This window comes from Hemiscyllium ocellatum, chromosome 4, assembly GCF_020745735.1.
Source record: "Hemiscyllium ocellatum isolate sHemOce1 chromosome 4, sHemOce1.pat.X.cur, whole genome shotgun sequence".
NCBI lineage: Eukaryota > Metazoa > Chordata > Chondrichthyes > Orectolobiformes > Hemiscylliidae > Hemiscyllium > Hemiscyllium ocellatum.
Window position 1 is genome coordinate 78816533 of NC_083404.1, and position 18992 is coordinate 78835524.

At 39.8% G+C, this 18992-nt stretch overlaps 1 protein-coding gene across 1 annotated transcript in view; it reads right to left on the reverse strand.

Annotated features, from left to right (window-relative positions):
* Positions 1–18992, reverse strand: part of sntg1 (syntrophin, gamma 1) — a 555024-nt gene that overhangs the window by 91468 nt on the left and 444564 nt on the right. The window contains exons 13-14 of the mRNA XM_060824345.1: positions 17574–17690; positions 3021–3092 (exon numbers count right to left, since the gene is read on the reverse strand). Coding sequence (XP_060680328.1) covers positions 3021–3092; positions 17574–17690 — 189 coding nt within the window. The remainder of the gene's footprint in view (positions 1–3020; positions 3093–17573; positions 17691–18992) is intronic.

The window sequence follows — 18992 nt, forward strand, 5'->3', positions numbered from 1 at the left end:
ATGAAGCTTTTTGAATATGAATGCACAAAAATTTCATGTCAGCAACATACAATAATGAATATGTTTCTGAACATTCAGATTTCCTTCAGCCATTAAATTAAATGAATAAGGTAATACTTGAAGTAGCAAAGATAGCTGGAGAGAAAATCTTGTCATGCAGAGGATACTGCTTCTGCTTCTGATCCAGAAGCTCTTGATTTCAGTCCCAATTCCATGACTTCATGACCATAGAAATTATTAATCTGCAAATCCTTCTTATATTCCTACAACAGGTGATAAGAACTAGACAGTCTCCTCGTCAGCTTTCTTATTGTGAACATAGAACATAGGAACAAATGGAACAAAGGAACAGGAGTAGGCCATTCAGCCCCTTGAGCTTGTTCTGCCATTTGAAGAGATCATGGCTGATTTGTGGCCTAACTCCATATACCTCCTTTGGACCTTATCCTTTAATACCTCTGCCACGTCTACCACCCTTTGTGCATTGAAGTAATTCCTAGTATTTATTCCGAACAGTCTGGCCCTACTTTTGGCCTTATGTGCCCTCGTTCTAGAATCTCCATACTGTGCAAATAATCTACCTTTATCTCCCCTATCTTTCCCTGTAATATCTTGAAGACTTCAATTGGATCACTCCTTGACCTTCTAAATTCCACAGAAAATAGGCTTAATTTGTAAGATCTCTGCTGTAGTCCAGATTTCATTTTTGTAAACCTACAAGGTACTCCCTCCAAGGGTAATATAGCCTTCCTAAGGTGTGATGCTCTGGTCTGCGCACAGTACTCTAAGTGGGGGCTAACCAGAGTTTTGTATAACTATAGCATAACTTCTGCATCCTTATACTCCAGTCCTCCAGATATATAGGCCATTACTTTCTGCACCTGTTTGTGGCATTTTAAAGATCTGTGCACATGAACCCCCAAGTTTCTTTGGACATCCATTGTATTCAACTTCATACCATCTTGGAAGTTCCCTGATCCATCCTCTTTTCAGACTAAAATGGACAATTTTGCATTTGCTTACACTGAAATTCCATCTGCCACAATCATGCCTGTTCGCCTAGTCTATCAATATCCCTTTATAATGTTGTGCTATCATCTATAAGTGTCTATAATGCTGCCTAACTTTGTGCCATCAGAAAATTTGGATATATAACTTCCTATGCCTTTATCCAAATGGTTAATAAATAAGGTGAATAATTGAGGCCCTAACACAGATACTTGTGGGAGGTCACTAGTCATAAAGTTTGACTACTTTCTTTCATCTACCACTCAACCAATTCTCCAGCTATTTCAATAACTTGCCTTCAATTCTGTGGGCTTCTACCTTAGTTAACAATCTTTTATGTGGGACTTTATTAAAGGTCTTCTCCAAGTCCACATAAACAATATCCATAGACTTTTTCCTGTTCATTACTTTGGTCAAAAAATTAAATAGGGTTTGTCAGGCATGAACTACCTGTCATGAATCCACCTTGGATCTCCCTGATTAGCTGAACATTTCTGATGTGTTCAGTTAGCCTATCTTTGATTATATCCAATAATTTCCCCACCACAGATGTTTGTCGAACTGATCTGTAATTTCCTGGTTTTCTTCTTTCATCCTTCTTAAAAACGGAGTAACTGTTCAATTTTGCAATCCAAAAGGGATGATTCCTGAATCTAGGGAACTCCGAAAGATTATTATGAAGGCATCTACAATATTTCCTTTAACACCCTCAGATGGAAACTGCCATGTCCTGTGGATTTGTTATTCTTTAATTTTATCATTATCATTGTTTTACTTACTTTAATTTTATTTTGACTTAGATCCGTGATTAATTTGCTCTGTATTTCTGGTAAGCAAGCTTCCTTTTATATTGTAAATGCTGAGGTAATGTTATTATTCAACATGTCTGCCATTTCCCCATAGGTATTGACAATATTGCTACTTTCTGTCCTTAATGGGCAAAAATTGTTCCAACCACTTGCTTTCCCTTTTCGTAACTAAATAAATGTCTTCTTACTAATTTTGAGTCCCCTGAAAGTTACCTTTCACAATCCCTTTCAGTATCTCTTATAATCTGCTTTGTGGCCATTTGCTGGAGTATATATCTTTGTCATTCACCAGGATTTGTGCTGTTTTTGTGATTTTGTAGGTCCTTTTGTCTAATTTTATTCTGTCTTCTATCTCTTTAAATGTCAATGCCTGTAGTGCTGCCTTTCCCTTTCAGGTGTCTAAACTAGTTCTGCATTGCATTAAATTTTCTTTAAACATACTCCACTTTTCTTCACTCATTTTACTCATTTGCCCATTTTACTGCTGTCTCATCTCGCTTCCTAAAATTCTAGGGATAAATGCTACACTGAACTCCAGAATGTTACAATCACTATTTGATAAATGTTCACACACAATTAGATTACTAATTAAATTCTGCTCAGTACTAAATCCAATATTAGTTGTCCCCTTGTTGCATTCAGGTCATATTGTTGGAGGGAACTATCTTGGACACACTTCAGAAACTTACCGCCTTTTTGACACGTACTTATCTGCCTCCCAAATCTATGTTAAATATAAAATCGCCGAATGATACGACTGTTTTTGTTACACATTTGTTGAATTTCTGCATTTATACAATTTAGCATTTCAGAGCTGCTAGTAGGGGGTTTGATATACAACACCGATTGCAGTTTTACATTCTTTACTTTTCTTCATTTCTATCCCCTCTCACTATTGAAGTGATTTGGTTTCTTATCAGAAAGGCTATTCTACCCTCTCTGCCATTTTCCCTGTTTGTTTATTTACAAGCTAACGTCTGGTGAACCTACTTCAGGCTAGTATATTCAGCAGAAATAGACAGAAGCATGTGGCCTGTCTGCTTCATTTGTCACAAGATAGTATAAGCTTCAAAGATTAAAACAGCTCATTGGCAATACTTTGAAATTCCATGGATTCATGCACTGTTCTGAATCATGTTTGCTGGTAATTAAAATAGCACATTAGCACAGTCCTGTAAATACCAACAGTCTATTTGCTCATACCTTAAGAATTTTGCACATAATTTCATAGACTGTGTAACTCCTCACTGCTTTTGTCCAATCCAGTGTAGTCACCTGAGAAATGAATTGGATATTTAATTATTTGGGTAATTTAGCTTTTAGTACAGAACATGACTTGAACATGATTAGTATTTGTGACAATCAATAGAATGATGACCAAAAGAATAAAGTTAATTTATTCTTATTTGTTTAGGAAGATAACATTTAGCAGGGACTGAAAATCAAATGGTTTATGAACCCTGGTGGGCTTTGAGTTTTGTAATCATAAATACATTTTCCCATCCTTTCCTGAAATTTTTTTTCACTCCATTTTGTAGCAGCAGTGGGAGCAGTGAGAGCGAGGACCGGGCACTGCTCGGAAGGTAAATTTCCCTTCAAAAGGACTTACCTTGAATGCCAACGGCCTCCATTTTGCTGCAGAAGCAGTGAGAATGAGGAACTGAGTGGGAACGGTTGAACTGCACTCTGGGAAGGTGAGTGAACAGATATATTTGGGCAGTAGCTAAAGCTGAGAAACTACTTTAGTGTCTCCACCTACCCTCCTCCACGAATGAGAAAAAAAGACTGTGGTGTGTTGATAAGGTAAGGCTTTTCAATTTATTTTTTATCGTGTGATTGATAAAAAAATTTCTTTTTTCACTTATCTATTATTTGATATTACAGTTGGAGTAAGTTAGTTTAAGAGTAAAAATGGCAGGAGATCTCAGACCCATGACTCCTTCATGTGCAGTAAGTGTGTCCAGCTGCAGCTCCTGTTAGAATGCGTGGTGACTCTGGAACTGCAGATGGACTCATTCAGGAGCACCCATGATGCTGAGAAGGTCATGGATAGCACATTTAACGAATTGGTCACATTGCAGATTAGGATTGTTGAGGGAGAAAGGGAATGGATTACCAAAAGGCAGAGAAAGAGCAGGAAAGCAGTGCAGGTGTTCCTGCAATCAACTCCTTCCAAAACAGGTATACCATTTTGAATACTGTTGGGGCAAGTGGCTCACCAGGGGAAGGCAACAGTAGCCAGGTTCATGGTACTATAGGGCAGGAAAATGAGTAGAAGGGCTATAGTCAGAGGGGATTTAATTGTAAGGGGAGTAGATAAGCAGTTCTGTGGTCAAAAACGAGACTCCCGAATGGTGTGTTACCTCCCAGGTGCATGAGTCAGGGATGTCTCAGAACAACTGTAGAATATTCTGAAAGGGGAGAGTGAACTGTCAGTATATAGGCACCAATGATATGGGTAAAAATTGAGATGATGTCCTACAAGCAGAATTTAGGAAGTTAGGAGCCAAGGTAAAAACTAGGACCTCAGAGGTAGTAATCTCAAGATTGCTCCCAGTGCCATGTGATAATCAGAGTAGAAATGAAAGAAAAGCAGGATGATTGCGTAGCTTGAGGGATAGTGCAGGAGGGAGGGGTTCAAACTTTTGGGACACTGGGACTGGTTGTAGGGAAGGTGGGACTATTACAAATTGGACGGACTATACCTGAACAGGACTGGAACCAATGTCCTAGGGGATGCTTTTGCTAACACTGTTGGGGAGGGTTTAAACTTATGTGGCAGGGCACGGGAACCAAATAAGGAGATCAGTGGACAGTAAGGAGGTAGTAACTAAAGCCTGTAAAGAATGAGATCATGAAGTTAGAATGACTAAGGGGAAGCGTAGGCAAGGAGCAGATAATGAACGCAAAGGGACTGGTGGTCTGAGATGCATTTGTTTTAACGCGAGAAGTGTAGTAGGTAAGGCAGATGAACTTAGGGCTTGGATTAGTACCTGGGAGTATGATGTTCTTGCTATTACTGACACTTGTTTGAGGGAAGGGCAAGATTGGCAACTAAATATCCCAGGATAAAGATGTTTTGGGTAGGATAGGGAGGGAAGTATAAAGGGTGGAGAAGTTGCATGACTGGTCAGAGAGGATATTACAGCTGTGCTGAAGGAGGGCACTATTAAGGACTTGAGCAGTGAGGCAACATGGGCAATGTTCAGAAATAGGAAGGGTGTGGTAACTATGTTGGGGGCACACTAAAGGCTTCCCAAAAGTGAGCATGAGAAAGAGATACAAATATGTAAACAGATTATGGAAAGATGTAGGAGCAACAGGGTGTGGTGACAGGAGCTTCTAATTTTCCCAACATTGACTGGGATTCACTTAGTGTTAGAGGTTTAGATGGAGAGGAATTTGTAAGGAGCATTCAGGAGAGCTTTATAAATAGGAGAGGATATAAATAGTCCAACTCAGGAAGGGGCTATACTAGACCTGGTGATGGGGAATGAGCCCGGCCAGGTGGTTGAAGTTTCAGTTGGGGATTATTTTGGGAGTAGTGATCACAATTCTGTAAGTTTCAGAATACTCATGGACAAAGATGAGAGTGGTCTAAATGAAGAGTGCTAAAGTGGGGGAAGGCCAACTATAGTGAAGTTCAACTGGAGTTGGGGAATATGGATTGGGAGCAGCTGTTTCAGGTTAAATTATCACATTTGATATGTGGGAGGTTATTAAAGAGCGGTTGATTAGAGTGCAGGACAGACATGTCCCTGTGAAAATTAAGGGATAGAAATGGCAAGATTAGGGAACCATGGATAACAGGTGAAATTGTAAGACTAGCTAAGAGGGAAAAGGAAGCTTCCATAAGGTTAAGGGGACTGAAAACAGATAAAGCTATGGAAGAATATTGGGAGAGTAGGAACAATTTGAAACAAGGAATTAAGAGGGCTATAAGGGGTCATAAAATATCTTTACAAACAAGGCTAAGGAAAATCCCAAAGTCTTTTATTCATACACAGTATAAGGAGCAAGAAGATAACGAAAGAAAGAGTTGGCCCAGTTAGGAACAAAGGAAGAAAGTTAAGCGTGGAGTGAGAAAATGGGTGAGATTTTAATGAGCACCTGTATCGGGATTGACCGAGGAGAGGGACATGATGGATGTTGAGGTTTGGGATAGAATTTTGTTTACTCTAGGTCAAGTCAGTATAAGGAGGGAGGAAGGTTGGGCATTCTAAAAGATATTAAAGATGGTCCCCAGGTCCAGATGGGATCTATCCCAGGAACTAAGGGAAGTGAGAGGGGAAATAGTTGGGGCCTTACCAAATATCTTGGCAGCATCTTTGAACATGGGTGAGGTACCAGAGGACTGGAGAATTGCTAATGTTGTCCCCTTCCTTAAGAAGTGCAGCAGGGATAATCCAGATAATTATAAACCGGTGAGCCTGATGTCAGTGGTAGAGAAGCTGCTGGAGAAAATACTGAGGGATAGGATCTATTCCCATTTGGAAGAAAATGGCTTTTCAGTGATAGAAAACAGTTTTCTGCAGGGAAGATAATGTCTTACCAACTTATGTACCCATTTCAAACAGGTATGCAGTTTTGGAAAATGTAGGGGGTGATGGATTCTCAAAGGAATGCAGCACGAACAGCCAAGTTTCTGGTATTGAGACTGACTCTAATGCAATGAGGGGTATGTTGGCTTCCAAGAGATCAGTTGTGTTAGGGGATTCTGTAGTCAGAGGTACAGACTGATGTTTCTTTGGCCAGCAGAGAAAAAGCAGAATGGTGTGTTGTTTCCCTGGTGCCAGGATCAAGGATGTCTCAGAGGGTGCAGAATGTTCTCACGGGGGAGAGGGACCAGCAGAAGGTCATTGTCCATATTGGAACCAACGACATTGGAAGGGAAAAGGTTGAGACTCTGAAGGGAGATTACAGAGAGTTGGGCAGAAATTTAAAAAGGAGGTCCTCATATCTGGATTACTCCCAGTGCTTGAAGCTAGTGAGGGCAGGAATAGGAGGATAGAGCAGATAAATGCATGGCTGAGAACCTGATGTATGGGAGAAGGATTCACATTTTTGGATCATTGGAATCTCTTCTGGGGTAGAAGTGACCTGTACAAGACGGAGGAATTGCACCTAAATTGGAAGGGGACTAATATACTGGAAGGGAAATTTGCAAGAACTGCTTGGGAAGATTTAAACTAGTAAGGTGGGGGGATGGGACCCAGGGAGATAGTGAGGAAAGAGATCGATCTGAGACGTGTACAGCTGAGAAAAGAAGTGAGTCAAACAGTCAGGGTAGGCAGGGACAAGGTAGGACTAATAAATTAAACTGCATTTATTTCAATGCAAGGTCCCTAGAAGGGAAGGCAGGTGAACTTAGGGCGTGGTTAGGAACATGGGACTGGGATATCATAGCAATTATGGAAACATGGCTCAGGGATGGGCAGGACTGGCAGCTTCATGTTCCAGGATACAAATGCTACAGGAAGGACAGAAAGGGAGGCAAGAGAGGAGTGGGAGTAATATTTTTGATAAGGGATAGCATTACAGCTGTGCTGAGGGAGGATATTCCCAGAAATACATCCGGGGAAGTTATTTGGGAGGAACTGAGAAATAAGAAAGGGATGATCACCTTATTGGGATTATATTATAGACCCCCCATTAATCAAAGAGAAATTGAGAAACAAACTTGTAAGGAGATCTCAGCTACTGTAAGATTAATAGGTAGTTATGGTAGGGGATTTTAACTTTCCAAACTTCGACTGGGACTGCCTTAGTGTTAAAGTTTGGATGGAGAGGAATTTCTTAAGTGTGTACAAGACAATTTTCTGATTCAGTATGTGGATGTACCTACTAGAGAAGGTGCAAAACTTGATCTACTCTTAGGAAATAAGGCAGGGCAGGTGACTGAGGTGTCAGTGGGGGAGCACTTTGGGGCCAGCGACCATAATTCTATTCGTTTTAAAATAATGATGGAAAAGGATAGACCAGATCTAAAAGTTGAAGTTCTAAATTGGAGGATGGCCAATTTTGACGGTATTAGGCATGAACTTTCAAAAGCTGATTGGACACAGATATTCACAGGTAAAGGGACGGCTGGAAAATGGGAAGCCTTCAGAAATGAGATAACGAGAATCCAGGGAAAGTATATTCCTGTCAGAGTGAAAGGGAAGGCTGGTAGGTATAAGGAATGCTGGATGACTAAAGAAATTGAGTGTTTGGTTAAGATAAAGATGGAAGCATATGTCAGGTATAGACAGGATAGATCGAGTGAATCCTTAGAAGAGTATAAAGAAACTAGGAGTATACTTAAGAGGGAAATAGGAGGGCAAAAAGGGGACATGAGATAGCTTTGGCAAATAGAATTAAGGAGAATCCAAAGGGGTTTTACAAATACATTACATTAAGGACAAAAGGGTAACTAGGGAGAGAATAGGGCCCCTCAAAGATCAGCAAGGCGGTCTTTGTGTGGAGCCACAGAAAATGGGGGAGATACTAAAAGAATACTTTGCATCAATATTTACTGTGGAAAAGAATACGGAAGATATAGACTGTAGGAAAATAGATGATGACATCTTGCAAAATGTCCAGATTACAGAGGAGGAAGTGCTGGATGTTTTGAAACGGTTAAGGGTGGATAAATCCCCAGGACCTGATCAGGTGTACCCAAGAACTCTGTAGGAAGCTAGAGAAGTGATTGCTGAGCCTCTTGCTGAGATATTTGTATCATCGATAGTCACAGGTGAGGTGCCGGAAGACTGGAGGTTGGCAAACGTGGTGCCACTGTTTAAGAAGGGCAGTAAAGACAAACCAGGGAACTATAGTCTGGCGAGCCTGACCTTGGTGGTGGGCAAGTTGCTGGAGGGAATCCTGAGGGACAGGATGTACATGTATTTGAAAAGTCAAGGACTGATTCAGGATAGTCAACATAGTTTTGTGCGTGGGAAATCATGTCTCACAAACTTGATGAGTTTTTTGAAGAAGTAACAAAGAAGATTGATGAAGGCAGAGCAGTAGATGTTATCTATATGGACTTCAGTAAGGCTTTTGACAAGGTTCTCCATGGGAGACTGATTAGCAAGGTTAGATCTCATGGAATACAGGGAGAACTAGCCATTTGGATACAGAACTGGCTCAAAGGTAGAAGACAGAGGGTGGTGCTAGAGGGTTGTTTTTCAGACTGGAGGCCTGTGACCAGTGGAGTGCCACAAGGATCGGTGCTGGGTCCTCCACGTTTTGTCATTTATATAAATGATTTGGATGTGAGCATAAGAGGTACAGTTAGTAAGTTTGCAGATGACACCAAAATTGGAGGTATAGTGGGCAGTGAAGAGGGTTACCTCAGATTACAACAGGATCTTGACCAGATGGGCAAATGGGCTGAGAAGTGGCAGATGGAGTTTAATTCAGATAAATGCGAAGTGCTGCATTTGAAAAAGCAAATCTTAGCAGGACTTATACACTTAATGGTAAGGTCCTAGGGAGTGTTGCTGAACAAAGAGACCTTGGAGTGCAGGTTCATAGCTCCTTGAAAGTGAAGTCGCAAGTAGATAGGATTGTGAAGAAGGCATTTGGTATGCTTTCCTTTATTGATCAGAGTATTGAGTACAGGAGTTGGGAGGTCATTTTGCGGCTGTACAGGACATTGGTTAGGCCACTGTTGGAATATTGCATGCAATTGTGGTCTCCTTCCTATTGGAAAGATGTTGTGAAACTTGAAAGGGTTCAGAAAAGATTTACAAGTATGTTGCCAGGGTTGGAGGATCTGAGCTACAGGGAGAAGCTGAACAGGCTGGGGCTGTTTTGCCGGGAGCGTAGGAGGCTGAGGGGTGACCTTATAGAAGTTTACAAAATTATGAGGGGCATGGATAGGATAAATAGACACAATCTTTTCCCTGGGGTCGGGGAGTCCAGAACTAGAGGGCATAGGTTTAGGGTGAGTGGCGAAATATATAAAAGAGACCTAAAGGGCAACGTTTTCACGCAAAGGGTGGTACGTGTATGGAATGAGCTGCTAGAGGATGTGGTGGAGGCTGGTACAATTGCAACATTTAAGAGGTATTTGGATGGATATATGAATCGGAAGGGTTTGGAGGGATATGGGCCGGGTGCTGGCAGATGGGACTAGATTGGGTTGGAATATCTGGCCGGCATGGATGGGTTGGATCAAAGGGTCTGTTTCCATGCTGTATGTCTCTATGGCTCTAAGTGAAAAAAAATGGATTGATGAGGGAAAGGCTGTAGATGTCCTATACATGGACTTCAGTAAGGTGTTTGATAAGGTTACCCATGATAGGCTGATGGATAAAGTGAAGTCGCATGGGATACAGGGTGTACTAGCTAGATGGATAGAGAACTGGCTGGGCAACAGGAGACCGAAGGTAGTAGTGGGAAGGGGTTTCTTAAATGGAGACCTGTGACCAGTGGTGCTCCAAAAGGATCCATGCTGGGACCACTAATGTTTCTGACATGCATAAATGATTTGAAGGAAGGTCTAGCTGGTCTGATTAGCAAGTTTGCAGATAACATGAAGATTGGTGGAGTAGCAGATAGTGAAGGGGGCTGTCAGAGAATGCAGCAGAATATTGATAGGTTAGAGAATTGGGAGAGAAATATGCAGTAAATGGAAAAGCCCTGGGGAAAGTTGATATACAGAGAGATCTGGGTGTTCAAGTTGGCAATGCAGGTCGATAGAGTGGTCAAGAAGGCATACGGCATGCTTTCCTTTATTGGACGGGGTATTGAGTACAAGAGTCGGCAGGTCATCTTATAGTTGTATGGGACTTTGGTTGAGTCACATTTAGGATACTGCATACAGTTCTGGTCACCACATTACCAAAAGGACGTGGATACTTTGGATAGGGTGCAGAGGAGGTTCACCAGGATGTTGCCTGGTATGGAAGGTGTTAGCTATGAAGAGAGGTTGAGTAAATTAGGATTCTTTTCATTAGAAAGACAGGGGTTGGGGGGGATCCTGATTGAGGTCTACTAAATCATGAGAGGTATAGATTGGGAAAAAGCTTTTTGCTATCTACCCTGAGTCAGGGACTCAATTACTAATGGTCACAAGTTCAAGATAAGAGGGGAAAAGTTTAAGGAAAACTCTTTATGCAGAGGGTGGTGGGTGCCTGCAATGTGTTGCCAGCAGAGATGGTAGAGGCAAGCACGATAGCATCATTTAAGATGTATCTAGACAGATACATGAATGGACAGGGAGCAGAGAGATATAAATCCATAGAAAATAGGCGACAGGTTTAGATTGAGGATCTAGATCAGCGCAGGCTTGGAGAGCTGAAGGGCCTGTTCCTGTGCGGTAATTTTCTTTGTTCTATATCATTCCCCAGGTTTGAACATGGCACCAGCAGTGTGAATGCGGATAGTCCAAGCAGCGGTGAGCACATCCATTTCTTATGCTTTGCAATTAATGAGATGAGCATTGTGGAGCTTAAATACACAAATGACGAGGTGAATAATGAAGGTTTGGGTGCAAAAAGATGGGTCCATGGCCGGTGGGTTGTCATGACTCTCACTGGAAAAATAACTCCTCCAAGTTATGATCTCAGCCCAAGTCGGTACATTTATCCCTAACTGGGTAGATGTATAAAAATGACGTTCAAAGGACTTAGTAAGAGAATAAAGCATGATTTGAATAAAAAAGCCAAGACTCTGCTCTATAATTTAGAACAGTAGTAGAATCCACAAAACATGAACAATGTATTTCTAATTCCCAAAATTAACAAGTAATTAATATAAGTATTATACTGTGATTGAACACCTCCACAGAGCACATGGAATAATATCAAATGCAATTAAGACAGATCCCATAGATATCTCAGAAACTGCTCTCAGAAATTACTGACACAGCTGGTCACCAAATTTCATTAATATTCACAAGAGATCACATTTTTAAACACTTGCCAAACTGGGATTGAGACCACCTCTCAAAAGCTATCCGAGATGCGCTGTCTCAATAACTGCTCCTATTCCGGTCCATCCCTTCCCTACCCTGGGCTGATGCACCATGAACTCTGAAAGCTGCACTCCAGTACGTTTTCAGAGATGCAATTCCATCTTTTCACAGACAGCTAACTTCATATTCAAAACTACCCTAGGTTCTCCCTGAGCTCTGAGTTTGCTCAGTTGTAATAAACAAATACAGCTTGTGGCTATTTAATCCTCAACTCTCAAACTTATTAATGGAACAAAGGTTCTTCCCAGTCTGCACAGCTTCTCGAACATTCCTGGCCCTGAAACCTGGAGCTATTTACCTGCTGTATGAAGTCACTGAGCACTGCAATGATACAGAGCTTGTGTTGTTCAGTTGGCTTTAGCAGCCCAGTTAACAGCATCATTGACTAATATAGAGTTTGACTCTACCTCTGTTTCTTTCTCCAACTCACCAACCTTCAGTTCCTGTCTGCAATCTTTTGAACTGCTCTTTCATGGCCCCAAAGCTGTCCTGAGGGACCAGTTAAAAAACTTGCAATATGCCCTAGATTTATTGCAAAGACTAACTGAATGTTGACACCTAGCAATGTTTACAACTATTTGACCTATCATCATTACATCCTCACAGAACAAGAGGTGTGTTCAATACAAAGTAAAAAGGATATAATGAGAGGATATCATTACAACTATCTCTTTCTGTCATTGATATGGCTGCATCTTCATTGGAGATCATCTTCCACGTCAAATTATTGCCTTTGCTCAAATAATGTGAACTATAGGAATTTTACAGGAAGGTGTCCCCATGGCTGATTTTAAATTTATGCCTTACCTACAGTGTGAGAGATTTTTTAAAAATCCAGTAAGATCTGCAATAGTGTTACTTTGCAACCTTTACCTTTCTTGGAAAATAACTCTCAGTGCAATTTTATTATTGTGCCATAATAAATGCTCAACGTTTCGTGAACATCAGCATATTCCACAGAACTGGGGTGTTTAAATCAGCATTGATTGAAAACTCCATCAAAATTACCACTCCTATTATGACAAGAAATCATCTACTTTATCCTCATCTCCTATTTTACTCCCTTTCAGCTAAATATGAAAACTTTTATTTGTCCTGTTCCAATACCGATACAATACTGACATCTAACTGACGATGTGGAAAATTTTCCAGGTACGTCCTTTACACAAAAAGCAGGACCAATCCAATTACCAGCCAATCACTATACTCCCGAGCATCAGTAAAGTGATCTAAGGTGTCATCAACAATGCGTTCAAGTAGCATCTGCTCAGCAACAACTTTCTCAATGATGCCAAATTTAGGTTCTTCCAGGATCACACAGCTCCTGACCTCATTATAGCTTTGCTTCAAACATGGAAAAATTGTAGAGGTGAGGTGAGGTGAGAGTGACAGATTTTAAGATCAAAACTACATTTGACCAAGTGGGGCACGAAGAAGTCTTATGAAAACAGTAACCATTGGGAAAATTCACCACATGGAGAGTTAGAATGGCAGTCAAACCTAGCACAAAGGAAGATGATTGTAGCTGTTGGAGATTAGTCATCTCAGCTCCAGAACATCTTTACAGGAGTTCCATAGGGTAGTGTCCAAGACCCAATAATTTCAAGCTGCTTCATCAACGTCATTCCCTCCATTACAACATCACAAGTGGGAATGATTGCTGATGACTTTTCAATATTCAGCATGCCTCACGACTCTTCAGAAAATACTGAAGCAGTCCATGTGCAAATGCAACAAGATAAGTCACATCCCATCACACAAATGCTAGGCAATAGCCATCTTTAATAAGAGACAACCTAACCACTGCTCTTTGACACTAAATGGCATTACCATCACTGAATCTCCCACTATCAATCTCCTAGGGGCTACTATAGACCAGAAATTCAACTGGATTTAATATATAATTATAGTAACTACAAGAGTAGGTCAGTGGCTAGGAATACTGCAGTGAGTAACTCACCTCCTGTCTCTCCAAAGCCTTTCATCATCTACATAGCACAAGCCAGGAGTTTGAAGGAATATTCCCCACTTGCCTAGATGGGTACAGCTCCAACAACATTCAAGAAGCTTGACATCATTCAGGACAAAGGAACCTGCTTGATCAGTATCACATCAACAAATATCCACTCCTTCCATCAGCAATACTCAGTAGCAGCAGTGTGTACTACCTACAAGATGCACTGCAGAAATTCACCAAAGATCCTTGGACACCATGTTCCAAACTCTCAGCAACTTCCATCTAGAAGGACAAAGGCAACATGAGACACTATTGCCTGCAAGTTCCCCTCCAGATCACTTATCATCTTGACTTCTAAATATGTTAGCTTTCCTTCATGATGCTGGGTCAAAATTCTGCAACTCCATCTATAAGAGTATTGTGGACAGCAAGGGTAGAAGAAAGCAGCTCACTACTAATTTCTTAAGCTTAGTTAGGGACTGGTAATAAATGCTGGCCAGTCAGTAAAGCCTTCAATCTGCAAGTTAATAAAACACATGATACCAGTCCACTTTCTCACAGTTGAAATCTGTTGTTCGGAAATACGCCTTCAGTGCTATTTTCTTTCAATTATCTGTTGTGCTGACTCAATGTGTACTTGTACACAGGGTGCAAACAGAACAATCTTCCAAACTGCTCAACAGTTATCAAAATCCATTTTAAGGATTCCAAAAATGTGTTACAATGTTCTTTAGTTCTCAATTTTCCAAATGAAATAAGAAAGAAAGTTTCATCCCAGCATCATCACCATCTTTCTTATATGTATTGCACTGATTAAGATGTGGACTCACATCAGGCAGCTAATTTTGAACTAACTTTATTTATATCTTCACAGCAGAAAAGGCAATGTAACATGCTAAGATCTTGCAATATCCCACAATCACAAACTGCAACATGATAAGTTACCCATGTGCTGAAGTCCGAGGTTTTAATCTTGCACAGAAAATTAATAGAACTCTCAACTATTTCATAGCAGGCCCAGGAATTTGTGGTTACTTCTTCCACAAGTGGATCATTAGGAAATATCAAATTATGACTTTGGTCATCCAGACTAACATACTGAACCTATACCTTGACAGATCCATTCCTGGTTGCATCACAGCTATTCACACTGTTTCAGTTCCAATCCAATGAATGAACTTTGAACCTCAACATCAATATTCCTGCTCCAGTCATGTTTCTTTAAAGTTCCTTTATTTTAAAAATTCCAACATCTGCGGTAATTTTCAACTTGAAGGCACTTTGTTCAAAAGATCTAAGTAAATCATGAATGTAAAAAATCTACGTAAAGCTACATATAGCTGGTAGGAGAACTGGAGAAGCACTTCTTTTCCCAGAACTGGCATCCCTTCCTTTAATTTTTAGTGCAGCAAATGAGAAAATAAAATTAAAGTACATTAGAAATAGTTTAATCAAAAAGATTATTTTTATGGGAGGAAAAATCATGAACAATTTTATTTCTTTTTCTAATGAAGCAGCTAATAAACTATAGAATTGAAGACCATGTCAAAAGACCAAGGCAAAATTATCTGGCATTCATTTTTGCTTACTAATTTTTAACAAAATCTTGATCATTATTTGTTCATCAATCAAGTTATTCTAATTATATTTTGAATTATTCCTGACAGGGTGGATTAATAATGTGCTTCATTTAAATGGTAACTTTTGTTCATATGCTGTTATTTCAGAAGATGTTTACAAATCATTAGTTTGGCAGCATGAAGGAGCAACAACATGAAGAATGGGGTACAGGAGATTTTATTTCATTTATAACTAAAAAGAAGTTAACGTCAATGCAACATGAAACAACCATAACTTAGAAAGTAACAAAGTAAAAGCAGTGTCCCCACCTCTGAGCCAGGAGGCCTGGGTTTAAGTTCCACCTGCTACAGAGGCATGTAATATTTGAACGGTTGATCTGAAAATACTAGAAAGCAATCAATGATTCAAAAAGGAAACTGGATGGGAACTTGAAGGAAATAAACCTGGAGGCCTATGGAGATTTATCTGCAGACTGGGTTTAATGAATTGAATGGGTTTCTTCCATGCTGTAAATGACTCTACGTGCAAGGTATTTACAAAGCCATAGAAGAAAGGCTGTTGAACTCAAATAGCCTCCATCGCAATAGTCTTGAACTGCAGTTTAGGAGTCATCAATATATTGAGGAAATTGCCTGGAAAGAAAGATCCGTTTTGTTTAATTGTCATGATTGGAACTGGTCTTTAAATATCCTGCTCTCCAATTTTCTAAACAATCTGTTCAGAGATGTTGTTACACACCTCTGGAGCAGGTGGATTTGAACCTGGCTCAGAGGTAGGGGTACTAACACTGCACCACAATAGGCTCTTGTGCTAAAACAAAACTGTCAGTAACTGTTGAAGAAATACCTCTGCTGGGCTGTTTTGATTCATAATCCAGCACTATAGCATCTGCTTAAACAACTTCAATAGAGTTTGTTCTTAACCTTTAAAGTAAGGGTCATTTATAATGAATGCTCACTGAGTTTCAAAAGTTAAAATGATCTCCCTCTAATTTTCTTTCTGGCTGTGTCAGTCTCCCATGTCTGTGTGTAGCAACAACATGTAGAACCAGAAGTCAATGCTGTGATCAGTGTGCTGATTCTAACTACCATACATAGAGACTGGCACGACTGATCATGCATGCATTTGCACAACTTAGAAGGAATGTTGGTACAGGTTTCCAGTCTGATTTAAGAACCTACTGATGGATAAAATTCATTAAAGAGGTTAGCTCCTGGAGAAAATTTAAAACATTTTTGTTTTCATCAGTGGACTTTATTAAATTTTCATTTCCATATGACTTTTGAGGTTTTCTCACAGTGGATGCTGGATAAATGGCCATGGATTTGGCATGGAGATTATAAGGGACTATAGTATGGTGAAGAGCATGAAGGACTAGTTGGCCTAAAATCTTGTAATAACAATGGTGCAAAGTCCCAGAGAATTGGGGTAGGCTTCGACCCACACTCCATCAAACATGAGCTCCTCCATGAATAACAATACTCAATTTCTAGGATTAACAAACTCAATTCCATACCACTCCCCTGAAGGAAAATCTTGCATTTTGAGATGTTTTTCATCAAAGCAGATACAAAATGTTGGAAAGTTTCTTGATTGCATCTATGCTCACTTTGCAGCAATTTGCCCTTCTATTTTAGAAACAACACAAGGATTGAGTATGTAACAATTAAAATCTTAATGACAGGGAATTTCTTTTTAGAAAAAATAAGAGATTGTTATTCACAAGGGGCCAAATGGACATTGAAGCACAGCAATAGGCTTTCATGAGCAAGGCTAGGCAGTTGTTCTGTTGATGAAACAATAGTATTCAAAGAACATGTCTAGCGATTACATTGTAGTTGTATTCAGTTTTTCAATACTTCTGACTACAGTAGCAAGCTCAGCAGCAACAATAATTAGCAACAAGATCATTAGCACTCTTTAGTCTTCAATCAATTTATCTAACAGTAAAATTTGCATTGATTTATGTTATACATTTTTGATTGATTATATACTCTTGGAATAAAGACATGCCTCAATTTACATCTGCATTAGAATTACACTTAGCCTAGACTTCTTAAAAGGAAAATAAATTGTTTCTCTTTCACGACTCAAAGAATAAAATGTATAAATGCAGGTCATAACATTGAATTCACATTATACAGTGTGTGTCAGTATACTACCTCATCATACTCAATAAAACACATTGGCTACATATTTTCAACTGCATATTAAGTTATAATGTATGCTGAAGTCAAAACTGAACAATATTACATACCGGAGGTGCTGTAAATTTGTAGAGGCAAGAGCCTCTCACAGCTAAATACTTTGGTGTATACAGTTTATCTTGCAATGAGTCTGGCTCCCGGTCTTCTACCCAGCCCATGTAGATTATCTGACAAAAAGAAATCAACAATATTGACTTGTGTTACATTTTACTAACTTGAGGGTGCAGTTAAAATGATGTATAAGGCATTTACTGAAAAACATTCTGTATCACATGAAAGTCTTTTAGGTGAATCATTATTGTATACTTCAAACCGAATTAGTTTTCTTCAGCCTTAAGGGTATAGAAATGTTTGTAAAGCTATAATTTGTACTTAAATCACATTTTAATTTCCAAAAATCAATTCTTTAGACTGTTCTCAACACATTTTTCACTCTATTTGCCATTAACATATTTTGGAGTTATGAAAAGAAATAACACTAAATCTAACTGTGCTTTGTACCATGGGCTAGAGATTTCTGGATCTGTCAGTAATGAGTTGGTGGCAATAAATAGTTTGGAAAATGACATAGAAAGGCATCAGGGTTCCAACATTTCCCCATTACCATCTTAATCTCCAAGCAATGACAAGTGTGGCAGATCTGTCACCTGCTGGAGGACCAACTGAGTTCTTAATATTAACAATTAATGGCTATTTCCCATGTATATGGGAAGGGGCCAATATCAGATGGGCCTGCCACTACAGAAAACCACCACATAAAGCATATGGATTTCCAGAGGATTAATGTATTCTTTCTCTGTAGATACTCTACAGTCTGTGGAGGCATTGCCCCTACAGGCAATAGTCAGCACCATGAATGACAATGAAGCTGCCTGCCCTCAGTGAACCCTTCACCAATCCCATGTCTCATCCTCATCCTGTGGTTGCAGTCCAAACAATGACCACCACCACCAGTTCTGTTATTGAAGCTGCTAACCTGCTGATCCATTGTTTGAGCTGGCATCTCTCTGCTAGACTGGTTCGTGCCACCCAACAAAATTGGGTTACTGCTGCTTTGAGCCCAGGCAGGGAAACAGCTGCTATCTCCGCAAAACTTTGTCCACAACGTTACTAAACAAGATCAGTACTGGGGAATTTTTGAAGCATCATTTCTAAATGATGTTATGGTACTATACTTGCTTTTCTAAATTATTTTATTCATTTATTACAGTATTCTTGTGATGCAAATATATGCTGATTCCAGTTAACCCAATCCCTTTAAATGAGAATTCTCATCAACATTCATTAAACTTAATTATGAACTATCAAAAATTCAAGAGTTTGAGGTTGATTTTCTTCTGCTATGCCACAGGTGATAGAAGAGAATTAAAGAAAATCGGGTGGCGCTACAATGCTCTCTTACTCCAAAATTTCAATGACCATCATTGACTCATGTTACCTCCCATTTCCCTCAATTCTCTCAGAAGACA